This window comes from Carassius carassius, chromosome 1, assembly GCF_963082965.1.
Source record: "Carassius carassius chromosome 1, fCarCar2.1, whole genome shotgun sequence".
In the NCBI taxonomy this organism is placed as follows: domain Eukaryota; kingdom Metazoa; phylum Chordata; class Actinopteri; order Cypriniformes; family Cyprinidae; genus Carassius; species Carassius carassius.
Window position 1 is genome coordinate 25,436,427 of NC_081755.1, and position 27,973 is coordinate 25,464,399.

General features: G+C 40.0%; 1 protein-coding gene across 2 annotated transcripts; it reads left to right on the forward strand.

Moving 5' to 3' along the window:
• The first annotated feature begins 9 nt into the window (after nucleotides 1-9).
• On the forward strand, nucleotides 10-27,973 carry LOC132114402 (phosphoinositide 3-kinase regulatory subunit 6-like). 2 transcript variants are annotated; one of them, XM_059522520.1, is made up of 20 exons: nucleotides 10-181; nucleotides 1,490-1,569; nucleotides 7,434-7,538; nucleotides 7,881-7,972; nucleotides 8,062-8,130; nucleotides 8,350-8,482; nucleotides 8,860-8,929; nucleotides 9,639-9,819; nucleotides 10,414-10,555; nucleotides 10,647-10,733; nucleotides 17,734-18,106; nucleotides 18,208-18,301; nucleotides 18,376-18,489; nucleotides 21,633-21,743; nucleotides 25,590-25,704; nucleotides 25,807-25,877; nucleotides 26,500-26,590; nucleotides 26,857-26,912; nucleotides 27,023-27,126; nucleotides 27,276-27,973. In XM_059522520.1, the coding sequence occupies exons 2-20, from the start codon at nucleotides 1,557-1,559 to the stop codon at nucleotides 27,439-27,441; spliced, it is 2,187 nt and encodes a 728-aa protein (XP_059378503.1). In that variant the 5' UTR covers nucleotides 10-181; nucleotides 1,490-1,556; the 3' UTR covers nucleotides 27,442-27,973. The 2 variants fall into 2 exon arrangements, with proteins under 2 accessions (XP_059378503.1, XP_059378586.1); XM_059522603.1 differs by lacking the exons at nucleotides 10-181; nucleotides 1,490-1,569; nucleotides 7,434-7,538; nucleotides 7,881-7,972; nucleotides 8,062-8,130 and having other exon boundaries at nucleotides 9,656-9,819.

Genomic DNA, 27,973 nt, shown 5'->3' on the forward strand with positions numbered 1-27,973 from the left:
ACAGCTTTTAAATGTCAAGGCAGTGAAGTGCCTGTTTCTTCCCTTTAGCACAGGTAGGCACTCATACAGATGATCTGACAGGAAAAGAGACTTCCTTATGAGTGATTATTCAAATACCTTCTCTCGACTGGGATTGCCACAGTTCCACAGTTCCTTGTAACAGCAGTGTTATGCACAGAAGGTAGGAATTTACTGTGCATTTCTGTTTTGCACATTATTTTGGTGTGGATAGTACAATAATAATCAAAGAATAATTGATTAGAATATACTGTTTTGGGTAGGAAGAAAGCAAAAGCATTTGTCTTTCCAGAGTGTCAAAAGTATAGAAATAAGGTTGTTTAGTGCAGTTCTCAGTTGAGCATCAAGCTGCGACCCACTGCAATGGCAAAACGCTTAGTATAGAGAAGTAACCTTAAAATAAATCAATCGTCAAATGATCATGTGACATTAACTAGCTGCATATTAACTTGTAAAATCTTAGAACTGCATGTTTTTGCCATGTGGACAATACTTGTGTTTATAGATCACTCTTAATTGTAATGTAGACATTTCTGTACAGCTGCTTTGAAATGATATGCATCGTGTAAAGCGCAATACAAATAAAAGGGAATTAAAATCAAACAATAAGTTTATTAATAGTACGATAAACCACACAGGCCCAACAATATGCAAAACTTATAAATTAAACAACTGCATAAACAACTAAAGTGTGATTTACTAGTTGAACACACGGAGCAAACACTATAGTATATTAAAAGTAAAGTACTGTGCAGCCCTTGCCATGACAACAAAAGATATAGGAAGCATTTTCTCTTTTTTTTTTTTTTTTGCTATCCTATGCATTTTAATATTTGCAGTTTACATTGTTTTTTGCCCTGCCATCTGCGGCCTGTTTTTGGGTTGTGAATCAGTTGAGAATCACTGATTTACTGTGTTTGAAGCTCATTCATTTGTTAAATGTAGATATATAACTATATGTCTAGTGTAGTGGTTCCCAATCCTGGTCCTGAAGAACCCCCAACACTGCTCGTTTAAGTGTCTCCCTGTTCGCACACACCTGATTCATCTCCTCAGCTCATTAGTGAAGACTCCAGACCTCAAATGTGTCTGTGTCAGATAAGAGAGACACCAAAAGCCTGCAGTGTTGGGGGTTCACTAGGACCAGGATTGGGAACCACTGGTCTAACACATGATTTATGAGAAATAACAACATTTCTGTCAATGTGAAATCCCCTGAGGTATTCACACCTTTGAATTCTGCTTCCTGTGCCGAGAACTGTAGGGTCTTTTCTGCATCGGTGTTGTGCTCTCTATTTTGACACACTGTAATCTCAATGCAGGGACTGGGCATAACATGCAGAATAAGTATATTGTGCCAAAGTAATCATGTTGTCAAGTTCCTTCATCAAGTTTTGCGCTCATTGTGATATATTGCTGATGTGTCTGTGTGCTTACAGAAGAGCATGTTCTCTCTTTTTTGTGCTTGCAGACATGAAGGACCTTTCTAACTGACTCATCCATGTCATGTGGACATTATCTGAGCTGTGAACCCCACCATGGAAGGAACATGTACTAAAAACACTCTTTCTTGACACTTGCTAGTCTATTATAGATTACCGAATTTCGTTTCATACACTACGTTTAGTTTTATTATTGCACGGAAACATTCTTTCTGAGGGATTTATATTGATGTTAAAATGGAAATTTAAGTTGTATTTTATAGTCTGGATTTCTTGGATTTTAGAAGTTTTATTCACCTAATATTTATTTAATAGTGTACACTATAGTATATTTCTGTAGACTACAAAAATTACTGTTCAAAAGTTTAGGGTCAGTAGGATTTTTTTATGTCAATTTATATATTGTTTTATAAAATGAAAATGAACATAATAATAATAATTTATTATGTTTTTTCTTCAACAATATGAAGCAGCACAACTGTTTTCAACATTTAAAACAATATGGAATGTTTCTTGAGCAGCGAAACAGCATTTTAGAGTGATTTCTGAAGGATCATGTGACTGAAGACTGAGTCAACAAACAACAATTGAGTTAATTGTACATGAAAAACTTAATTAATGATGACTAAATTTTTTAACAATGCCATTTTAGAAACCCCAACCCCTTTAATTAGAACTTAATAAGTCCATAACACCGAATCAATCAATCAGAGTGCAGCTGCTTCATACAACTCATCATATAGACCTTTTTTTAATTACAGTTTATGAACATATCACAAATATACCTGAATCACAATGTTACATTTGAAAGTTTTTGTTTATATATTCGCTTTGTTCTAAAATATATATCAAGCTCATTGACTCAAACTTGGTAATTTATTACTCACATACATATCTAATAGTGCTACACTTCTGCAAGAGGGTGACAGAACAACAATTACCCATAATACACTGCAAAATCCTCAGCCAATGAGATGCAAGTCTGTATTGGTTTTAATAATCTGTTATTTTTATGCAACAATGTTATGTTGGCTGAACAAATAATTTTTAAGTAAAGCTGACAATACACACTTTTTTGTTGAGCGAACTAGATTAAATTAAGTTCACATCGTTAAATGTATTTTTTTTAAGTAATCACAACATGAACGGATTAAGTAAAATCGGCAAAAGTGAAAGTAATTTTTTTATGAGTGTATATATATTACTATATATTAAACCTTCAGATATGAAGGTAAGCTACGAAATAAGCTGGGGGCTCCGTGCGGGGGTCCCCAGACGAATAAGTAGTCGTGGACCAACAGCAGAGGTCTATCAGGTATGGAGGGACTAGTTGAGTGGCATCACTAGATCCGTTGCAAAAACTCCATTTATGCCAATGATATTTCTCGACATGGCGAGTACAGTCCGCCATTAAATAAGACGGCTGCCTCCACTGCTCTGTGGGTAGTCTTCCGTGAGCATTTCGTTTCCTCAAGACAAGGCCGCGTTGGGGACACGCGAGAGGCAGGCTCAACAGACAGAGACCTGGCAGCCCCCTGCAACTCCACCGTCCATCTGGTTGTCTAGAGTTTATCTCCTGCCACTAGATATTGGATTCTGGAGTGAAGCTGTAGAGATAGGGTTTGCGCACCTCTCTCTTCACATTAATCCACTCTCTGCGTATGCTATCACTTCACCGTACAAGTCCTTCGGCGATAGGGTAAATGTGACGGAGGCAGGTCTTGGATCAGACTGGCAGCCTTTAGCATGAGCCCTGCACGGAGGCGGCACAAGAGTGATGGTCGTTGTGTGGATGGGTTGGAACAGCGTCCACCTTCGGTAGCTTCTTGTGTGACTGAGCAGCCCTCTTCAGGGTCCGCACTGCTCACCCCCAATCGGGGGGAGGGTCTAGAAAAGGTGACCCAAACATTGCCTGTTCCCTACACTCCTGGGCGGCGCACCGCTGTCGTCAAGGCATCCCATTACGCGGTCGGAAATATAAATCGAAACTATTAATTTTGGCTACATGGAACGTACGCACACTTCTTGATGTGCAGATTGGAACTGACCGACCACGCAGGCGCACTGCCCTGGTTGCGAGCGAGCTTAACAAATACAACATTGACATTGCAGCTTTGAGTGAGACCCGACTCGCAGGAGAGGACTCGCTAATAGAAGTCGGGCAAGGATACACCTTCTTTTGGAAGGGCCTTCCAGAAGATGCCCGCCGTCTATATGGAGTAGGTTTTGCCATTAAAAGCAGACTGCTACAGAACATCCCAGAGTCTCCTGTGGGAATCAGTGAGCGGCTGATAACTTGGCGCATTCCCCTTGCGAAGGGTCGCTATGCAACCTTGATAAGCACTTATGCACCAACTCTGGATGCTGAAGAAAGCATCAAAGATGGCTTTTACGAGTCTCTTGACAGAGCTCTTCACAAAGTTCCTCACACTGATAAACTTATGCTTTTGGGAGACTTCAATGCCAGAGTAGGCACCAGCAACATGCTCTGGCCTGGGGTAATCAGGAAACATGGTTTAGGTAACATGAACAGGAATGGCCTGCGACTCCTCTCCCTCTGCTCTGAGCATAAACTGGTCATAACCAACACAACTTTCCAAATGAAAAATAAATACAAAGCATCATGGATGCACCCCAGATCAAAACACTGGCACCTACTGGACTACATTATAACCCGGCAACAAGATCTACATGAAATCTCCATCACCCGAGCAATGCGTGGGGCGGAGTGCTGGACAGACCATCGGCTGATCAGATCCAAGATACACCTAAAGGTCCGACCTCAACACGCCAGGCAACAACCCTCAAGACGGCTCAACAGTCGAGCTTTAAAATATCCTGACATCACTGCATCGTACCGTCGCTGCTTGGCTAGTAACCTTTCCTCCACTATTACTCATCCCCTACGCAATACAGCTGAAAGTGTATGGGCTAACCTTAGCTCAGTTATACAACAAGCCGCTTCCGATACAATTGGTTTCACCTCTAAACGTCACCAGGACTGGTTTGACGACAGCTCCCTTGAAATACTCAACCTCCTGGAGGAGAAGCGTAAAGCCCTATCTGCCCACCTCTCCAATCCACAATCTCCCTCTCTACGCTCACACTGGAATAAGATCCGTGCTGAGGTGCAACGACGGCTTCGCATAATGGAGAATGACTGGTGGCTCAGGAAAGCCCATGAAATTCAAGGTTATGCGGACACCAACAACTCTCAAGCTTTTTACGATGCAATAAAATCACTATATGGACCCCAAAAACGCAGAATCACCCCTATCAGATCTGCAGACGGCACAATTCTGTACAAGGACAAACAAGAAATTCTTGAGCGTTGGGCTGAACATTTTAACACCCTCCTTAACCAATACAATCCGACTGAACCCACTGTCCTGCAGCACCTTCCACAGCTCCCACCTGTGCATGAGCTAGATGACCCTCCCAGATTCTCAGAAGTCCTGGCAGCAGTACGAAGTCTCAAGGACAATAAGTCTGCTGGTCCTGATGGAATCCCTGCAGAGGCTCTAAAGAAAGGCGGGTATCTGCTCACCAAAAATCTCCACCAACTTGTCCAGATAATATGGGCACAAAAAGCTGTTCCACAAGGCTGGAAAGACTCTCACATTGTTACTATCCACAAGAAAAAGGGGGACATGTCTATCTGTGGAAACAGTCGTGGGATATCCCTGCTCTCTGTGGCAGGGAAAGTATTAACAAAGGTCATGCTGTTTCGTCTTACTAAGCACATCACAGAGAGAATCCTTCCTGAGTCACAGTGCGGCTTCAGAAAGGATCGGTCCACCTCCGACATGATCTTTGTTCTACGCCAATTGCAGGAGAAGGCTAGAGAACAGAATAAAGATCTGTTCATTGCCTTCATCGACCTGGCAAAGGCATTTGACACCATTGACCGCCAAGTCCTTTGGGTCATTCTGGAGAAGTTTGGAGTGCCTCCAAGGTTTCTGGAAATCCTACAACAGTTTCATGATGGCATGCAGGCTTCTGTGATTGTGGGTACATCTCTATCCCCCTCCTTTCCTGTACAGGTAGGAGTGAAACAGGGGTGTGTACTGCCTCCAGTGATCTTCAATCTCTTTCTGGCAGCAGTCACCCTCCTCTCCCGCAATTCCCTCAGCCCCGACGATGGTGTTTGCCTACAGTTTCGTCTGGACGGGAACCTCTTTAACCTTCGCCGCCTGCAAGCCATCACCAAGACCACCAACACCACAATTCATGAACTGCAATACGCTGATGACTGTGCCCTCCTACTGCACTGCAGCACACACTGGATGTTGTATGCGCAGTCTACCAAGCTTGTGGTCTACGAGTCAACATCAAAAAGACTGAGATCATTGCACAGACCAAGGCCCCCATCCTTACACCTCCTGAATTCTACATCCATGGCACACCAGTAAAGGTTGTTCAGCACTTCTGTTACCTCGGAAGTATCCTAACACCCACCTGTCTCATAGACAATGAGATCCAGGCACGCATAAACCTCGCCTCCTCTGCCTTTGGTAGACTTCGATCTCGAGTCTTTGCTAATAAAGATCTCCGTACCTTCACCAAAGCGGCCGTCTACCAGGCAGTCTGTGTTTCCACCCTGCTGTTCAGTGCGGAAGCTTGGACTCCCTACCGCAGGCATATCCGGTGCCTTGAGGGCTTTCACATCAGATGCCTCCAGCTCATACTAGGTGTCACATGGAAAGACAAAATCCCCCATGCGGACATCCTACAGCGCACTAACTCCAGCAGCATGGAGGCAACCATTGCTAGGCGGCAACTGCGATGGGTTGGACACGTTATCCGCATGCCCTCCCACCGCCTACCCCGACAGGTCCTCTATGGGCAGTTATACGCAGCCAACAAGAGACCTGGGGGTCAGAAACGTCGCTACAAGGACCACCTCAAGTCGACCCTGAAAAACTGCAGCATCAACCCTGGAGTCCTGGAAACAACTGCTGCCGACCGCCAGGCATGGAGCTCTGCATGTGGTCTGGGGGCCCAATTAATCGAATCACATCGTACCCAACACAGAACTGTGCTACGTCAGCGCAGACACCAACGCGCCCAGCCACAACTACACCCATCCTCAGATTCAGCACTTACATGCCCCGACTGCGGCAGGGCATGTGGCTCTCGGATTGGGCTTTATAGCCACCTTCAATGGCACCGCCGACAGCAGCGGCTGCCTCAACACTCCAACAATGCATCCTAGAAGTGACGTCATCTTCGAAATCGATGGACTGCATAAGAAGATATATTAAAATAGAAAATGCTTATTTAAAATTGTGATAATAGTTTGCATTTATGCTATATTTATTGTGTTTGATAATATAAATGAAGCCTTTGTAAGCATCCCTAGTAAAGAAAAAAAATCACATTCCATTATTTATTTAAAATGTATTTCATATTAAATATACTTTAAACCATTAACATATTTCCTGACATATCACTTAAGACTTACTGATATACAATTATAATTCAACTTTACTTGGAGTATTTCTTTACTGCACAGTGCACAATGCACATTTCTTAATAAAATGTTTAAATATCACTATTAATAAGGATTTAAATGCAAGGTATTTACAGTGTACCTGAAGTATTCTTGCAATAGTTCCACTTTAGCACAATCAAATTTACTTTAAGCATTAATTATAAACTAGTTTTAAGTATAGCCTACAAGTTGAGCATACCAAAAGTACAATTACAGGGTATTTTTATTAAGCACATTAATATGAAAATATTTTGTAGAACAACTTAGCACAAAACAAATGTATTTCAAATAGATTTTAGTATATATTTGTTCTCTAGGGATAAGAGTCTTAAAAAATCTGACACGAAACCTTTGAACAGTAGTGTATATATAAATACTTTTTCTTAAAAGCCAAAATCTGGGAATTTAGGACTGAAGTTTTCAAACTTAATTGTCCATGTTACATGAGAATTAAAGGAGCTGTGTGTACTGTTTTGCAGTCGGTGGTGTGTCCTCAGTCGTGGAGTCTAGTCTCTACCACAATGTCCATTCTATCCTCAGAGAACTGGACGCTGAACCTCAGGCTGGATCAGCCTGCAATAAAGGTACCTGCTTTACTATGACAATCTAAACTGAAAGTTAATACAAATCTGTGCATCTCTAAAATGTGCCATATAGCCTGGAGATATCATGTGTTTGATATCTGGATACAGATGAAAGAAAATACGCTATTCCCTTGTTTATGAAGTGATTAATGGAACAGTTCAACCAAAAATGCTCCAAACCTGTTTGACTTTTCTTAATTTTCTTAATGGAGCTCGATATGATAGTTCATCATAATCACATCTGCCAATCTCCGACAAAGAACCAAAAAGTACACAATTCAAGATTATATGTTGTATTGTTTCATATATTTAAAAGACATCTTTATGTGTGTGTGTGTGTAGGCATGTTGAGATGGACTCTGCATAACAGGGTGGACAGTAACCCATCTATCAGTGTCCCTCTTTTGAGGGTTCTCATAAAAGAGCTTGAAAAGGTTTGTTCCTCAGTCATTGTTTTATAGAATATCCGAAGATTTGTACAGCGAATAATAAGCTGTTTTGTCCTTAATTTGATTTATTACAGGCGGAGAGAATCGATTCCAAGATTCGCATTATTCCTTTACTTCACACACTTGTCTACACGGTCCTACAGGTCAGATTTCTAGCTTTGTTTTTCCACAGCGTCTGCGAATGCTTTGTTTGTTTTGTTATTGTTTCCAGTCAGTGATGATACGGAATGCGTCTGTATGCAAGTTCCCGGCAGATTTGTTATTGCAGGAACAGTTCCTTGTGTCTGGAAAACAACATGATTGGGTTGTTTTCCAGCCATATGTGATGCGTGTTACTCATCGGGGTTTCTGCTTTATTTCAGTCTGTATTTATTCCAGAAGATCTATATCGAAGGATGTATTTATGCTTGGAAAGTTTAGTTAAGTTACCTGAACCCTACTGTGCAGTCGCTCTCAACTATGCAAGACAGATGAAAATGGAACAAAATGCACCAGGTAATATATGCAGTTAACGTTAAAGCAATAAAAGCATTTCTGGTGTAAATCTGGGGTTAAACCGGAATTAAACTGGGATGCTTTCCATGAATCATATTAATTGTTAAACTGGATATTTGGAGTTTCATTTTCAGTAAGATACACTCATTTAGCCAGATTTCTTTTCATGTGTATTTCTTTCTAACCACCATTCATGTGAGGAGACAGCATGTTTGGATACAGTTTATCTAAATACAATTTAATACATTCAGAAGATGTACCACAGATACAACTTAAATATTCTGTTAACGCTACTAGCATATTCATAAGCAAATTGCATTCTGTGGAAATCCCATCCTGCAACTTTCTTCAGGTGCGGTTTCTTTTATCTTTTTTAGGAATACTGTATCAGAGGAGAGTCAGTGCCGAACATAATTTATGCAATGATCTTTATCCACTCCGTGAGAAGTAAGTGTAAACCAGGTTATTAATATTCTCATCATTTTACACACGTACGTTCCAAGATTTGGTGACAGTAAGAATAATTCTTAACAAATTAATGCTTATTTTAATAAGGATGCATTAAAATGATAAAAAGTGACAATTACTGTAAGACTTTTTCACATTATTACAAAAAAAAAATATTTCAAATGAATGTATTCATGCTTATTATGATTATTTGTAATCATTTATATTTTAGCTTTCACAAAAAATAAATAAAAAAAATATCAACATTGATAAAAATGTTTTTTTTTTTGCCATCACAGGAATAAATTCACACCATTACTATTTCTATTTTTTATCAAATAAATGCTGCCTTTGTGAGCATAAGAGACTTTAAATATATTATTATAAATATATTATTTATATATTATATATATTATTTCTCTTCTTTATTTGTATTATTTTTAAATGTTAGCGAACTATTCTTGATAACTAATTCCACCTACATATTTCAATTCGGCCCACATTGCTCAGTAAGTCAGACCATAGTGACTCATTTATGATTTTTTTCACTTGAAATCAAGGTGTTATTACAATGCCTTTTTACAAGAAATAACTTTACATGTTTGTGCCTAATCCACAATTCATTGTTTTATTCATAAATACATAAATGTTTGCATGTTATTGTCTCTGTATTCACCGTGCGCGACTTTCTCCATCTTTCTTTCATCAGGGTGTTTGTGTTTGTAGATCCTGTTGTGTTTCCTCTGTCTCTGGTGAGTGCGCTCAAGGCTGACGTGGAGTGTGCACCAGGAAGAGACTCAATGATCTACAAACGCAGAGTTTTACTGCACACTGTGCTAGCTGGATTAGGAAAGAAGTGCCAGATTGACCAGCTCTCACAGTCTCTAGAGGTTTGTTGTGTTTAAAAAACATCTGTTATACAGTATAAAGTATATTTACCCATACCATACCCATTTATATATAATACCCTTCTAAGCGGATTTAAATGTATTTATATATATACAGTATATATATACTGTACACTACCATTGAAAACTCAGAAGTCAATATATTTTTTTTAAAGAAGTCTCTTTCACTCAACAAGGCTACATTTATATGTTTAAAAATACAGTAGAAACAAAAACAAAAAACATAAAAAACTTAAATACAATTTTCTGTGAAAAAAAAAAACATTGACTAGATATGTAAGTTTTACATGGGTTAATATACTTAAAAAAAGTAAAATAAAATTACATTTTAGTATATATATATATATATATATATATATATATATGTACAGTCTTATGGAAGATATTGCAAACTTATGTGTTTGGAGAAACTATAAGAGCGTATTTCAGTAGCAAAAATACCTGCAGCACAATATCACATGTGGTGAACCTTGATAAACATAAGCAAGTTTGATCCTGTTAATCATTTAAAATGTCCAGAAATTCTTTGCTGAAAGATCCTGTACCCTAAATAATTGCATATTTTGTTAATTTCAGCATTTAGGTGAAGAGCTGGATCTCCACTTCCAGGATCTCATCACCATCCTAGAGCAGAGAACAGAAGATGGACCTTCTGATGATAATCAGTACAAAACAAGATTACAGGAGTTCTACCAAGACATCCTGACTGCTGCCAAAGGTAGAAATTATCCTCAACATGGTCCCGAAAGACACTATTTATTCCAAACAAGCTCAAACATGTAGTTATTTCACACGTTTGGTCATTTTAGATCCGTCATGTCCAGCCTCACAAGCAGAAATTCAGCTGCCCAGTCCTGAGGTCAGCTTCCATGTCTGGACCAAAGAGGATGTGATATGTGAGCTCAACTGCTGTTATTTCAACAAATGCTTGTACACTTAAAACTAAGACTGCTTGATTCCACCAAAGAAAATAAATAAAAGGGTAATTGTGACCATCAAAGTTCATAACAAGTAGCTTTCCCACAAGCTGAAGTATATAGTTATCTACAGAAAGTGCCCAGAGTCATTGACGGAAACACAAAACACCTATATGGTAACACACATGACACTAAAATACTGCAATAAACAGTCACTAGACAACAGAAGATGTAACATAAACCCCAAATGTACATAACTGATAACATAGACTATTAAGAAACATTATTTAAACAAAATAATTTCAAATGTGGAGTGTCACGAAGGGAATTCTGTGAATATTAGTTTACATTTTTTGACTAAATTATAGATTGACTTGTTCTTTTTTTACAACTTTACAATCTTGTGTTTTTTCCTGTATATAAAGGTGCTGGTCATATAATTAGAATATCATCAAAAAATGATTTATTTCACTAATTCCATTCAAAAACTGAAACTTGTATATTATGTTACACACAGACTGATATATTTCAAATGTTTGTTTCTTTTAGTTTTAATGATTATAACCGATAACTAAGGAAAATCTCAAATTCAGTATCTCAGAAAATTAGAATATTGTGAAAAGGTTCAATATTGAGGACACCTGGTGCCACACTCTAATCAGCTAATTAACTAATTAAACACCTGCAAAGCCTTTAAATGGTCTCTCAGTCAAGTCCTGTAGGCTACACAATCATGGGGAAGACTGCTGAATTGACAGTTGTCCAAAATACGACCACTGACACCTTGCACTAGGAGGGTAAGACACAAAATGTCATTGCAAAAGAGGCTGGCTGTTCATAGAGCTCTGTGTCCAAGCATATTAATAGAGAGGCGAAGGGAAGGAAAAGATGTGGTAGAAACAAGTGTGCTGTACAAGCAATAGGGATAACTGCACCCTGGAGAGGATTGTGAAACAAAACCCATTCAAAAATGTGGGGGAGATTCACAAAGAGTGGACTGCAGCTGGAGTCAGTGCTTCAAGAACCACTACACAGAGACGTATACAAGACATGGGTTTCAGCTGACGCATTCCTTGTGTCAAGCCACTCTTGAACAACAGACAGTCTCAGAAGAGTCTCGCTTCAAAAAGGACTGGACTGCTGCTGAGTGGTCCAAAGTTATGTTCTCTGATGAAAGTAAATTTTGCATTTCCTTTGGATATCAGGGTCCCAGAGTCTGGAGGAAGAGAGGAGAGGCACACAATCCATGTTGCTTGAGGTCCAGTGTAAAGTTTCCACAGTCCGTGATGGTATGGGGTGCCATGTCATCTGCTGGTGTTGGTCCACTTGTGTTGTCTGAGGTCCAAGGTCAAGCGCAAGGTTGGGGGTTCGATTCCCTGGGAACACATGATAGGTAAAAATTGATAGTAAGTCAACGTTCCTGTAAGTCACTTTGGATAAAAGCGTCTGCTAAATGCATACATTTTATTTAATTTACACCGGGAAGTTTTAGAGCACTTCATGCTTCCTGCTGCTGACCAACTTTATGCAGTAATTCAGGCAAAAGGAGCCCTAATAGTAATACTAAGTATTGAGTGCTGTACATGCTTATACTTTTCATGTTCATACTTTCAGTTGGCCAAGATTTCTAAAAATCCTTTCTTTGTATTGGTCAGAAGTTATATTCAAATTTTCTGAGATACTGAATTTGTTTTTTGCTTAGTTGTCAGTTATAATCATCAAAATTAAAAGAAATAAACATTTGAAATATATCACTCTGTGTGTAATGAATGAATATAACATACAAGTTTCACTTTTTGAATGGAATTAGTGAAATCAACTTTTTGATGATATTCCATATGACCAGCACCTTTAGTTTAGTGTGGGAACCTACTATTAACCAGTTAACAGTTTTTTTTTTTCTTGAAGCGTTTTTACAATATTTTACAGTTACAATTACAAAGAAATTTACAGTGTAGAGCTCACAACTGTGAGATGGGAAAATTCTGAAAAAAGTTGGAATTATGTGATATAAACTCACAATTATGAGAAATAAATCAGAATTGTTAGATTAAAAAAATCACAATAATTTTTTCTTGTTATTCTGTGTTAAAAAAAAAAAAATTACGAGATTGTTACAAACACGCCAGGTTCCACCTCCACGCAATCACTACGCACGCCCTCACCGGAATACTAAGCACATCCACCTGATCCTCATCACCACCCAATCACCTCAGCACCATAAAAACCAAACACACGCACTCAAACGATATCTGGTCTCGTTCGCGACAAGGTCTTACCTGTATGCTAACTCTAAGGACTAACTCTTCTTCTACTTACCTCTCTCCAGCGATTCTCCGAAGATCCAGATCCCCAGTGTGCGTGTGTGTGGTTCACCTTCCTCCTCTGATGTCTTCACCCAGCCTGCACGGATCCATCCCTCACTCCACCCTACACTACCTGCTTCTCTGCTTGTGTCTGTTCAATAAACCATTCTGTCTGTTACTCCTCAGCCTCCCGAGTGATCCATAACAGAAGACCGGACCCACAACGCCAGGCACAAGCATGAGCCTCACGGACCCCTTTCTAGATCTGGTTAATGCACTCCGAAGGACACTCATGGCTACAACTGCATCCCCAACACCAGCGAGCACTTCCATCAACGATGCCAGCACTTCCTCACCTTCCATTCACGCCAGTCCCATGGCCCGGCCAGCGCCCTACTCTGGTGCGGTCGAAGAATGCAGCGGTTTCCTCCTACAATGCTCGCTGGTCCTGGAAATGCAACCGCACTTGTACCCCACTGAGAGATCTAAGGTAGCCTTTGTAATTTCTCAACTGCAAGGTAAAGCACTACTGTGGGCAGATTCAATATGGACTCAAAATAACCCAGTTATCCAGTCTTATTCCAGCTTCTTCGACCATTTCCGTGAAGTTTTCGGCAGACCAGCTTGGGACTCTTCCATTGGTGAGAAGCTGTATAATCTCAAACAGGGGGAAAATGTCTGTCAATGAATATGCCCTTCAGTTTAGGACTCTAGCGGCCTCCAGTGGATGGAACGAACAGGCTTTACTGACTACCTACCGTCAGGGATTGGAACCTCGAGTGCGGTTGCATCTCGCTGCATACGAGGACACCATCGGGCTAGAATGATTCATCCAGCTGTCCATCCGCTTCGCCACTTGTATGCAGTCGTGCCTCGAAGAGTGCCAGGCGTATTACTCTACGCCACTCTGCCGAACAGAGGCCCTCAGCTCCCCAGAAACAGCCAGTGAACCCAGTGGAAAACCAATCCATCGCCATCCCTCACTGCTACGCCCCCTTCAGTGATGTCTTCTGCCCCAAACGGGCCTCCAAGCTGCCTCCACACCGGCCATGGGACTGTGCAATCGATCTGCTGCCGGGTGAACCAGTGCCTAAAGGAAGGATATACCCCCTATCCATTCCTGAGGAGAAGGCCATGGAGGAGTACATCAAGGAGGCGCTGGCTCAGGGTTATATTCGTCCATCGACCTCCCCTGCTGCTTCGAGTTTCTTCTTTGTGGAGAAAAAGGACGGAGGTTTAAGACCATGCATTGATTATCGGGTTCTCAACAATATAACAGTGAAGTTCAGGTACCCAATTCCCCTCATCCCAGCTGCCTTGGAACATCTCCGTGGTGCCACTGTGTTCACCAAGTTGGACCTCCGCAGCGCCTACAACCTCATCCGGATACAAGAGGGGGACGAGTGGAAGACCACCTTCCTAACCCTACAGGCCACTATGAATACTGCGTGATGCCTTATGGACTTGTTAACGCCCCTTCCATATTCCAGGACTTCATCCACGAGGTGCTCCCGGAAGTTCCTCCACAAGTTCGTCCTAGTCTACATTGATAATATCCTCACCTACTCCCGGAGCCTGGCAGAACATCAACGCCACGTTGCAGAGGTCCTGGAATGCCTGAGGGTCTACCAACTGTATCTCAAGGCCGAAAAGTGCTCTTTCCATCAGCCCTCAGTGCAGTTCCTTGGATACAACATCAGCAGCAGTGGCATCTGGATGGACGGGGGGAAGGTAAACGGCATCAGAGATTGGCCCACTCCAACCACCATCAAGGAGTTACAGCGGTTCCTTGGCTTTGCCAACTTCTATAGATGGTTTATACAAAACTTCAGTACCATCACCAGCCCTCTCACCAGTCTCCTCCGTAACAAACCCAAATCTCTCTCCTGGACTCCTGCCGCCACGGAGGCCTTCCACATCCTTAAGGAGGCCTTTATGACCGCCCCACTCCTGGTCCATCCCGATCCCGACCGACCCTTCGTCGTGGAAGTCGACGCCTCTACCACCGGAGTGGGAGCGGTCCTTTCTCAGCAGCAGGGGAATCCCTGTCGCCTCCACCCATGCGCCTTCTTCTCCCGGAAACTCAACCCGGTGGAGGTCAACTATGATATCGGCAACCAGGAACTGTTGGCCATCAAACTGGCCTTGGAAGAATGGAGGCATTGGTTGGAGGGAGCCAAACACCCCTTTCTGGTCCTAACAGATCATAAGAACTTAGAGAATCTTTGAGTGGCCAAAAGATTAAATCCGAGACAAGCCCGCTGGGCGTTATTCTTCATCCGCTTCCATTTCACCATCTCATACCGCCCTGGGGTGAAAAATGTGAAGGCTGACGCCCTCTCCAGGTGTTACGCCCCTGAAGAGAATCCTGAAACTCCGGAAACCATTCTTCCAGAAAGAGTCATCGTCCCACTCCACTCATACACTCCGCTCACACACCGCTTGGCACTGGTCACCCGGGGGTCAATGAAACCCTCTCGTTGCTGAAGGAACGCTTCTGGTGGCCCAACATGGCCTCGGATGTCAGGAGGTACGTGAATGGATGTACAAGCTGCGCCATATCAAAAAGCCCTCGCCATCTTCCATCAGGCAAGCTCCATCCTCTGCCCGTTCCCAATCGCCCGTGGTCACACCTAGGGGTGGACTTCATAACCGATCTTCCTCCTTCAGATAACAATACCTGCATTCTTGTCATAGTGGATAGATTTTCTAAATCCTGTCGTCTTCTTCCTTTGAAGGGTCTGCCCACGGCCATGGAAACGGCTGAACTGTTATTTAATCATGTCTTCAGGTACTTCTGCATCCCGGAGGATATCGTCTCGGACCGAGGCCCCCAGTTCATCTCCCGGTTATGGAAGGCTTTCCACTCACTCCTAGGTGTGGCCATCAGCCTGTCCTCCGGGTGCCATCCCCAGTCAAACGGGCAGACGGAGAGGAAGGTTCAGGAGATTGGACGCTTCCTCCGTACCTTCTGTCACGGCCACCAGGACTCCTGGAACCAGTTCCTTGGGTGGGCCGAGTACGCACAAAACTCCCTTCGTCAACCTACCACCGGACTCACTCCATTCCAGTGCATACTCGGCTACCAACCCCCTCTATTCCCCTGGTCAGGTGAACCCTCGGATGTCCCCGCCATCGACTACTGGTTCCGGGAGAGCGAGAGGGTCTGGGACGCGGCACACCACCAACTCCAGCGGGCTTTACGCAGACGTAGAACGACAGCCGACCTTCGCCGATCAGAGGCCCCAACGTACCAACCCGGTCAGAAGGTCTGGCTGTCCACCCGAGACATCCGCCTGCATCTGCCCTGCCGCAAGCTAAGTCCCAGATTCATTGGCCCATTCACCATCATCCAGCAGATCAATCCGGTCACGTACAAACTCCAGTTACCCCCTGAATACTGGATTCATCCCACATTCCATGTGTCTCTCCTTAAACCTCACCATCCTTCTGTCTCTCCCTCCACAGAACCTGGCAAAACGGAACCCCCACCTCCACTCCTCCTAGACGACGGCGCAGCCTATGCAGTGAGTGACATCCTGGACTCCCGGCGGCGTGGTGGACAACTGGAATATCTAGTGGACTGGGAATGATACGGTCCAGAGGAACGTTCCTGGGTCCCACGCAACGACATCCTGGATCCTAACTTACTCGACACCTTCCACTCCAATTATCCTGACCGACCAGCTCCCAGGGGAAGAGGACGTCCACCACGTCGTCGGGGTCCACGGCCCTCAGGAGTGGGCCATGGGGAGGGGGGTACTGTTACAAACACGCCAGGTTCCACCTCCACGCAATCACTACGCACGCCCTCACCGGAATACTAAGCACATCCACCTGATCCTCATCACCACCCAATCACCTTAGCACCATAAAAACCACACACACGCACTCAATAGATGTCCGGTCTCGTTCGCGACAAGTTCTTACCTAACTCTAAGGACTAACTCTTCTTCTACTTACCTCTCTCCAGTGATTCTCCGAAGATCCAGGTCCCCAGTGTGCGTGTGTGTGGTTCACCTTCCTCCTCTGACGTCTTCACCCATCCTGAATGGATCCATCCCTCACTCCACCCTACACTACCTGCTCCTCTGCTTGTGTCTGTTCAATAAACCATTCTGTCTGTTACTCCTCAGCCTCCCGAGTGATCCGTAACAGAGATGTAAATTCAGAGAAAAAAAGTCGGAATTAGGAGATAGAAAATCTTAATTCAAGAGAAATAAAAGTCAAAATTTTGAGATGTTAACTAGCAATTTCGAATGAAAAATGTCTGAATTGTGAGATAAAAATGTTGATTACCATTTAATTTTTAATTCTGTGGTGGAAAAAATAATTGTAAGATTTAAATGTTGAATTCAGTGAAAAAAGTCAGAATTGTGAGATATTAACTTACAATCAAAAGATAAAAAGTGGTCATTTTTATTTTGTATTTGTGGTGGAAAGAAAAAAAACTGAATTGCAAGATGTAAACTTAACATGCAGAGAAAAGGGACAAAATTTCAGACAGAGTTCTGCCTTTTTTCTCTGTATTGTGAGTTTATAGCTTATAATTTGGACATCTTTTTTTTATTGCATGAGAAATTATTTTTTTTGTATTTTGATCTCAAGGTGGACACAAATCATGTAAATTCATGTAAAAAAACACGGTGCATTTTACATTTTCTTTTAAACAGGGAATGAGCTTGTTAACTTTGCACTTTACACGGACCGAAACCCTGCTAGTCTGGATGAGGATGACCTGAAGCGTACCTCTGTCGTGTCCACGGACAGCGGCATAGAGGGAGACATGCCCATCAGCGAGCTCTCCTCTATAATGCTGGAGTCTCAGGGCGGCCCAGAGGAGCAGAGCAGCTCTCAGTCTTTCTACAGGAGGCTGTGTATGCGATGTCCCAAAGCTGGCAACAGAATGACGCTCATGATGGAGGCCATTAAGGGAAATGGAGGATCCAGCCTCACTAAAGAGCAAAGGAACCTCACGGCTCGGATCCTTGTAATGGGTGACGACAGAACGCTAGGACATCTCGCAAGGACTCTCCACACTATACGGTAAGAAGTTTACATCCATTATTTTACACGTTTTACCCTTGCATTTAAAAAAGGTTTGGGTCTAATTTGTGATGCTTTCATCTTTCTGTGTTTGTGCTCAGGAAAAGGGAGGCACGACATCTGCTGCTGACAAAGAGAGTAAACATAGAGATGTATTACATTCCAATGACTGACCAAACACTTTCCCCTGTTCAGGTAAAATATATTTTGCTTTTTTCATTTAAAAAACACCAGCAATGACAGCTCACTGTAATGCATGTGCTTTCCAGGAGGGTGTTCCTGAAGACATGCTGACATTGGCAGGATATTTGGGAAGCGTGGACCCATGGTATGACTGTAATATCAACGGTTTGGGAGCCATGATACTAAAACTGGCCCAGATGGTAATTATTACACTTTTGAAGAGTCCACAATATGAATGGGAATTGTTTAAGTTCTTGGATAAGGTCCTTTTATCTACTCTGGATCCTTTGCACTCCCATTAACAATATTTTAATGGGATAAATATGTGGAAAAAATAAATTAAATTCTATTATTGAATCAGATTTTTTTTCATACATTACATTGAAAAAGATTAATGAGAATTACATTTTTACATCTTGTCATTTTCAAAATGACAGTATTTTAAGTTTGCCTTAACTAGGCTATATATAAAATAACAATACTAAACAGACTGGAAATGTGATAGCATATTTAATTATTATATTTTTTTTTATACTGAAAAATTGCATAATATGTACATTTAACATCACTTTGTTATACTATCATGGCTAAAAATATCGGCCCCCTTGGTAAATATGATCAAAGAAGGCTGTGAAAATAATCTGCATTGTTAATCCTTTCGATCTTTTATTTAAAAAATTCACAAAAATGTATCCTTTCATTGGATAATAAGAATTTAAAATAGGGGGAAATACCATTATAAAATAAATGTTTTGGTTGCAATTTATTTTACAGTACGTGTACTTACATGTACTTATAGTGTACTTACAAGTGTATTTATCTAAGAAAGTTCTGGTAATACAAGGTAACTACATGGGGTAGGGTTAGGTTTAGGGGTAGGTTCAGGGTTAGTACCTAGTTATTACATAGTTATTGTAATTACTATAATAAATACATAGTATGTACATGAGAAACAGGACTGTAAAATAAAGTGCTGCCAATGTTTTTCTCTAATACACATTTGGCCACAATTAAACAGCACACTTTCATTCAATACTTTTTGAAACCTCCATTTGCCAGTTTAACAGGTCTAAATGTTCTCCTATAATGACTGATGAGGTTAGAGAACACCTGACAAGAGATCAGAGACCATTCCTTCATACAGAATCTCTCCAGACCCTTTAGATTCCCAGGTCCATGTTGGTGCTTCTCCTCTTCAGTTCACTTCTCTCATTTTGTACAGGGTTCAGGTCAGAGGACTGGAATGGCTATAGCAGAAGCCTGGTTTTGTGCTCAGTGACCCATTTCTGTGTTGTTTTTGAGGTTTGTGTTTGGATTATTGTACGGTTGGAAGATCCAAACATGTCCCATTATAAGATTTCTAACAGAGTCAGTCACTTACTGATTTTTTATCTGTTGGTATTTGATAAAATCCATGATACCTTGTATCTAAACAAGATGTCCAGGACCTCCAGCAGAAATATAGGCCCACGACATAAAAAAATACAGCAGTATATTTCATTGTACACATGGGGTACTTTTTATACCTGTGTTCACCAAACCCATCTTGAGTGTTTGCTGCTAAAAAGCTCATTTTAGTTACATCTGACCATAGAAGCCAGTCCCATTTGAAGTTCCAGTCATGTCTGATAACTTATATATGCCTTAGTTTGTTTTTGGATGAGCTAGGATAATTTTTCTCGAAACCCTCCCAAACAACATGTGTTGATGTAGGTGCTTGTTTGACAATTTTTTTTAAGGTTTTCTGAACACGAGACTCAACAGTTTTCTGCAATTCTCCAGCTGTGGCATTTGGAGAGTATTTAGCCACTCATCCTCCTTACCATGCACACGTCCTCTACCAGGCAGTTTTGTAACTTTTATTGTTGGTTGGAAATTCTTAATTATTGCCCTGATGGTTGAAATGGGAATTTTCACTGCTCTAACTCTTTTCTTAAAGCCACGTCACTAATTTGTGAAGCTCAATTATCTTTTGCTGCACATCAGAAATATATTCTTTGGTTTTTCTCATTTTGATGGATGATTAAGGGAATTTTGCTTTGTTTTGCCTCCTCTTTATATTTCTGTGAAACAGGAAGCCATGGCTGGATAATTTCATGTTTATAATCACGCTGGAGTGCTCAAAATTTTAAATATGAATGGGAATATACTTCAGAGATATTTTACTCATAAGAATTTCTAGGGGTGCCAATAATTGTGTCCAACGAGTATTTGAGAAAAACCTTTATTTCATAATGATATTTCCCCCATTTTAGATTCTTATTATCCAAATGAAAGGATACATTTTTGTGAATTTTTAAAATAAAAGACCAGAAGGATTAACAATGCAGATTAATTTCCACAGCCTTCTTTGATCATATTTACCAAGGCTGCCAATATTTTTGTCCAGGACTGTATGAACAAATAGTCAGACACAACATTGATTTATAAAGGTATTTGTAAATGTGTTCGATTAAAAAAGAACAGGATCATAAGAGTCATTGGTTCAGGAGCCAAACTGGAGATGGTGTATATATCTGAATCACTAAAAGGAATCGGCTCATAAAAATTATTTGTTTGGGAGTCAGACTACACTGCGGACACTGCACAGTATGTGTTTGATTCGCTATAAAGAACTGTTTTATTAAAGTCATCCGTTTGAGAGTCAGAGTACACTTGGTGTGCTGAATGTGTTTGATTCACTATTAAAAATATAAAATAAAGGTTCGTAAGAGTCATTCATTCGACAGTCGAACTGGTTGCATTGGATTTTTTGGACACTGGGGATGTTGTATGTTTTTGATTAACTAACTAGCTCATAAGAAACATTTATTTGGCAGACAGTTGCACTCTATGTGTTGATTTTCCAAAAATAACTGACTCAAACAAGTAATTTGCTAGTTTTTGATTCACTGAAAAGAACCAGTTCATAAGAGTCATTTGTTCTGTAATCAGACTGGTTTTTGGCTTCCAACCCTAGTTGACCCTCTGTTACTTTAATAAGTGTACATTTGTGTAATTATTTCACTGAAATTAAGATCACGTAGGCTAAGTGTAAGAGCAAGAAAATGCTTGATAGCTCTAAAGAATCTGAGCAGCAACTTAATTATAGAATGCAAGCTTATAATGTACATATTTTCTTGGTGTTTGAAAAATGCTGTAAAAATTGGTGTTTGCTTTTTGTGTGCTTCTGTTTTGCTTGTTTAATTTTATTTTTCCTATTTTTACCTATGTATGTATGTCTGTCTACAGTTATTATTTGCCAAATGAAACCGAAAATGCTTCTCTACTTGATATAAATATATATGTATATTTAGCAATTCAGGGTGTTTTTAAACCTTCCTCTTAATTGATGTCATTGTAGAAATCAACTCAGAGTGAATCTTCAGGCCCCAACACCTTCCTGCTAGATATCATCTCATACTACACACGTGTCAGTCTGCATCCGGTGCATTTACCCATCTACTCTGTCAAGGTTGGATTGAATCATGCAATGATTATTTTAATTTAGTCATTTAGCATATGTTTTTTATCCAAAGCAACTTAACAAATGAGGCAAATGGAAGCAATTAAAATCAGCAAAAGAGCAATGATATGCAAGTGCTATAATAAGTCTCGGTTAGCTTAACGCAGTACACGTGGCAAGACTTTTTAAAAATTGTATAATAAAACATAGAATACAAAACGTTTAGAGCAAGCTAGTGTTCGTTTGTTTTTGTTTTGTTTTTTTCTTAAGAAAACAAGCAATTAGTAAACGAATAGAGTCTAAAAGGGGCAAGTTTTTTTAAAGAAAATAATTAGAATAGAGAGTGCTAGAGTTAGAGGGTCAAAATAAAGATGTAAGAGATGTCTTTTAGGTGATTCTTGAAGATGGCTAGTGACTCAGGATTGAGTTTGGCAGGTAATTCCACCATGAGGGAACATTTATTTAAAAAATCTTTGAAAGTGATTTTGTGCCTTTTTGCACAATAAAGTGAACGTTCACTTGCAGAATGCAAACTTCTAGAGGGCAAATAAGTCTGAAGTAATTAATTTTGGTAAAGGGGTGCAGAGCCAGTGGTGGTTTTGTAGTCAAACATTAACTCCTTGAATTTTATGCGAGCAGCTATTAGTAGCCAGTGCAAATTGATAAACAGAGGTGTGATGTGCATTATTCTCAGCTCATTAAAAATGAATCTTGCTGCTGGATTATTTGTAAAGGTTTGATAGAACGGTCTGGAAGACCTGTCAAGAGAGCATTGCAAAAGTCCAGCCTGGACAGAACAAGAGCTTGAACAAGAAGATGTGGAGCATGTTCCTGTTCTTTTGATGTTGAATAAAGCAAATCTGCAGGACCGGGCAGTTTTAGTAATGTGGTCTGTGAAAGTCAGCTGATCATCAATCACAACTCCAAGGTTTCTGGCTGTTATTGAAGGAATTATGGTTGATGTGCCTAACCGGATGGTGAAATTGTGATGAAACGATGGGTTTGATGGAACCACAATCAGTTCTGTCTTGGCAAGGTTGAGTTGAAGGTGATGGTCCTTCATCTAGAAAGAAACGTCTGTTAGACAAGCTGAGATGCAGGCAGCTATCGTTGGATCAGGATGGAATGAGAGGTAGAGTTGAGTGTCATCAGCATAGCAGTGATATGAAAAGCCATGTTTCTGAATGACAGAAGTCTAGTGATGTCATCTAGACAGAGAAGAGAAATGGTCCAAAAATTGAGCCCTGAGGCACCCCAGTAGTAAGATTTGTTGCGATCTGCGATTTGGATACCTTACCTCTCCAAGACACCTCAAAGGACCTATCTTCTGAAACCAGACTGGTTATGGTTATGGATGTTGTTCTGTGTGAGAAAGGCAGAGACTTGGTTGAAAACACCTTGTTGTTTTTGCAGTGAAATTCAATTTTATTTGAATAGTGCTTTTTACAATACAAATCATTGCAAAGCAACTTTTTAAAGAAAATTAATGTTTCTATAATATTTAGACGTAGCTTATCAGTGGTGACTAGGGGTGCACGATATATATCAGCCGATGATTAATGCGCATATAGTCAGTAAAGCTGGAAAAAATGCACATGATGGTATTTACAGCTGATTAGATAACCGGGTTTACTGACGAGATGCACATTAATCATCGGCCAATATATATTGTGCACCCCTAGTGGTGACTCAGTTTATGTACATATGGCTTAAATGTATGGAAAACTCAATTAACCTTTTCGCACATGAATTTAATATATTTTAGCTGAGCCCCCAGTGTGAGTTTTTTTAGTCGACCATTTTTTTAGAATGTACCGCCTTAATGTTTTCATGGCGATGCGTCATGCTTGTCATGTGACACAACACAACCGCATTAGATCTGAATGAAACATGGATCGCTTTTATTTAGTTTTTCCTGTTTTATTCAAAACATTCACAAACATGCTCACTATATAATGAAATAGTCAATGCAAATATCTGATATTCCAATTCTAAAATATGTGCAAGTAAACCTGTTTGGTAGTTTAAACACATTTATACTGGGGTGTTGTTAGCGCAGTGGATAAGACACATGCCTTTGGTGTGAGAGACCCAGGTTTGAATCCACTGTGAGACACCAATGTGTCCCTGAGCAAGAAACTTAACCCCTAGTTGCTCCAGAGGCATGTGACCTCTGACATATATAGCAATTGTAAGTCGCTTTGGATAAAAAGCGTCAGCTAAGTGAATAAATGTAAATGTATATCGACCGTATTAGTTGATCAACACCGGGTGATGGGCGCTGCCATGTTAGTTCACACTGAATCCATCCTCTCCTCCAGAAACACATTAAAGTAGGTCTCCAGTAAACTGGGAGAAGAGCAGAGTAAACTTTATAGTTACTTACACAATCTGTATATGATATCAGTAAAAACATCTAGTCAGATTATATTTGTAAGTATCATTATCGCCGTTTCCATAGACATCAGCGTGTATTTTACAAACTGTAAATGTATGGTTTTGCTAGAACTTATGTGTATTTAAATGTATATTGTTGAAAACACTGAATATTTGTGATAATATGACAAGCACTCAGCGTGTCCGATCTGGCTCTGTGCCAGCCAAAGCGCGAAAGCGGATTTAAATTCAGCAGTTGATGACATGACTCACTGAAAGTTCTTATCACACCGGTGTGATCATACACTTCAGGGACCAGCCAAAACTGATCACACCAGTATGATCGTATGCGTTATGGTTAAAGACGTAATCAAACAGATGACGAACACTATTAACAGCAATTATAGTAGCTTGTTTATTTAAGATGCAGGACAACCCCTTAGCAGTGCATTACAATAGTCCAGTCTAAAGGTCATGAATGCATGAACTAGCTGCATCAGAAGCAGGTAACAACAAGGAAGAAGAGAAACTGGTCTATAGTTCTTGAAAAGAGATGGGTTTAGGGAGGGTTTCTTAAGTAGTGGGGTTATACGAGCGTGTCTAAATGCTGAGGGAAAACACCAGTGTGAAGGGATGTGTTAATGATGTGAGTGTGTGAATATACAACTGCAGGAGAAATGGCTTGAAGGATGAGATGGAATAGGATCAAGTGGACAAGTAGTAGGATAATTAGAAAAGATGAGTTTGGAGACTTCTGCCTCAGAGAGTGAAGAGAAAGATGTGATTGAGTGTATGTTTGCTGGTAAGATGTGCTTGACAGATTGTGGTGTGGAAAACTGTGCACTGATGGTTTTAATTTTGTTAATGAAGAACTTGACAAAGTCGTCAGCTGTTAGAGTTGATGAAGGAGGGGGAGGAGGAGGACAAAGGAATGGAGGAAAATGTTTTAAAGAGCATACAAGAGTAAGACAAAATGTTCATTTTGTTATGACAGTATGTCCTTCTAGCAGTTGAAACATTAGCAGAGTAGGAAGAGAGGAGTGACAGATACAAATTGAAACATTTTTTTTTTATTTGTGCCATACCCTTTCAGCAGCCCTGAGCTTAGAACAATGTTCCCGGAGAACATCAGATAACCAAGGGGCAGAAGTGGTGGTACGGGCTGGCCTGGAAGACAAGGGGCAGACAGTGTCTAAACAAGATGTAAGAGAGGAGCAGAAAGTATCAGTAGCACTTTTAGCATCAAAAGATGATAACTGTTTAGGGGGAGGAAGCAAAGATTAAACCACAGCAGATAGCAAAGAGTGTGAGAGTGAGCATAGGTTACGTGTCAATTGTCATCATCTTGTCTTACTGAATGAATCAATACTTGTGTAAAAAGGAAATTGTCCTCGTGCTTATCAAATGTTTGTCATGATTGTAGAGCTTGTGGGTTGTTTCCATGTCAAAAGGTGAAAGTCTCAATGTTCTCATGTCTAGATCTGCTTCTCTGGCCTCAGCAGCACCACAGTAGAGGAGGTGTTTGTGGCTCAGCTCACCGTGGACTTTCCCGAGGTCAAACGCTACAAAGCCACATTTAAAGACACAATTAAAGGTGCTGATTTCATTTTCATTTTTGAAATGTTTTACTTTTATTACATCATAGCCTGTATCTCAGTACTTTTTCATCTGCTTTTTACAAAATTTTGCCTTAAAGGTTCAGTGCGTTACAAAAAATACAACCCACAAGAATTTCATGGTACAGTTGTGTCAATTAATTATAGAAAGGTGAGTATTTTATTGACTTTTTTTATTGACAAAATCAACAGAGTATTTTTAGTGTCTTATGCACTGATCTTAAAAAAGTGAGCTGGTCGCACAAGTGCAACTGTTGACCCCAGTGAGTTAATGTTTCAATATACACTACCATTGAAAGTGTGGGGGTTAAATATAAGAATTAAAAAATGTTTTACTGTTTTTAATATACACTACCATTTAAAAGTTTGGTGTTGGTAACTTTTTACAAGTGAAAGAAATATCTTATGCTCACCAAGGCTGCATTCATTTGATAAAAATGACAGTAAAAACACTAATACTGTGAAATATTATTACAATTTAAAATTGTAAAAATTATTTCTCTTTGAATATATTTTAAAATGAAGTTTATTCCTGTGATGCAAAGCTGAATTTTCAGCATCATTACTTGTCTACAGTGTCACATGTAAATAAAAGTAATAAAATCTTTCAAAAGAAATAACTTACTTTTGAATAAAAACTCATTTAAATTAAATACTTACTTAGTGTGCAAAAAATAATATGCAGAATAATTGCATAAAGTTTCTACTGTATGCATAATGTTCTTTTGATACAGAATCCGTCATAAAAGTTCTGGTGTTTACATTTCTTTTAGGCTTCAATAAGTGATAGAGAAAAGGAGATGGGAATGTCTTTGGCAACAAGTGGAATGTTGATCAGTGTTTTGCCTTCATGCAGAGTCAGAAGTATGTCACATACTTAAAAAACTAAAACAGTCTTTGTCATTGTTATAATGACAGCATTTCTATTAGTGTTAACGTTATTTTATTTTAGTCTCATTAGAATACTTTTGTAGTATTAATTATTTTAAATAATTTTTTATATTTTAGATATTTATTTTAATTTTTGTTTTATTTTTTGTCATTTTAGTACTATTAGTAAAGGAAAATTTGAAATGTTAGCAATGCAGACACAGGTTTCCTCACTTGTAATGTGGCACTTTGGTCTACAGGTCTACACAGTGTCAGCATAAGTTTACAAGATATGAATCCCACAAGGCCCAGCACAGTAAGTGAACATGTTATACTTATAACAGAGTGATTTTTTTTTCTGTTCTAGATGTTTAATTTAGCAATCTTGAATGCAATACTGAGGTAACGATCCTGTTTTCTCCCTAGCAATCATTCAGAGCTGTTAGTGCCAATATCAGAGTTCTAGAGGAGCAAACATTCACAGTCTGTTTGGATAAAGACCCACGTAAAACATTTAGAAATGTCCATAGGTGAGCATTCATATTATAATGCCTTTCTAATTGTAAAATAGCAACAGTATTGACCTCTTTTTTTTTTTTGCTTTTATTAATGGCCAACATGACCTATTATGTATAACATATGTTCCTGAGGCATCATACATTTCATCTTTTGTCCACAGCATTAAAGTTTCTCCATGCTTGGACCCGGGATACTCCCATCAGCCGAGTACAAAATCCAAGTACAGTTTGGGAGAGGGAAGTGAATCGCTGGGCAAATATGTCAACAAGACCCTCAACAAGACCCTCACGCTACCAATCAACACCTTCTGTGGCACTGACCAATGACTAAACGACTCGAAATCATGATAAAAGAGCTTGAGTCATGAGACAAACTGAAACCTGATACCTCAAAGAGGCTTTTATTGTTTTTTGTGTGTGCATTTCCTCTTTTATCTTTTCTCTGTTGCCTAAAACACATGTAACCTCAAGAGGCCATGACTTCCTGCTGGACCGTGAACAAATATGGTGTTCATAGACTAACTAAATGTGTTGAATTGGTGTCTGTGAATTGTCCTTGATATTTGTAAAGCATCCTGCAGTCTGCAGATTTTAAAAAGTCATGTTTACACTACTTTTTTTTTTTTTTTTTTACTTTCATAACAATAATGTGTCTGTATGATACTTGGACATGTTATTTAACACTTTGGAAGCACTTAGACTTTCATTTGACACTTGCCATTAACTAACAAGATTGCATTTTAGATTATAGCTGCATCCGAAATCACATACTATCTGAGTAGGTACTTCTTTTGAATAATTAATTACTTTACGACTGTTAAAAAGTATGTTATATAATCTATATAGCATGGAAGTGTGT

What these genes read in the sequence shown, in the direction of transcription:
- LOC132114402 (XM_059522520.1), top strand. An exon ending in TTGTCTACACGGTCCTACAG is followed by an intron (nt 8,131 to 8,349) that starts GTCAGATTTCTA and finishes GCTTTATTTCAG; the next exon opens with TCTGTATTTATTCCAGAAGA. An exon ending in ACATTTAGAAATGTCCATAG is followed by an intron (nt 27,127 to 27,275) that starts GTGAGCATTCAT and finishes TTTTGTCCACAG; the next exon opens with CATTAAAGTTTCTCCATGCT.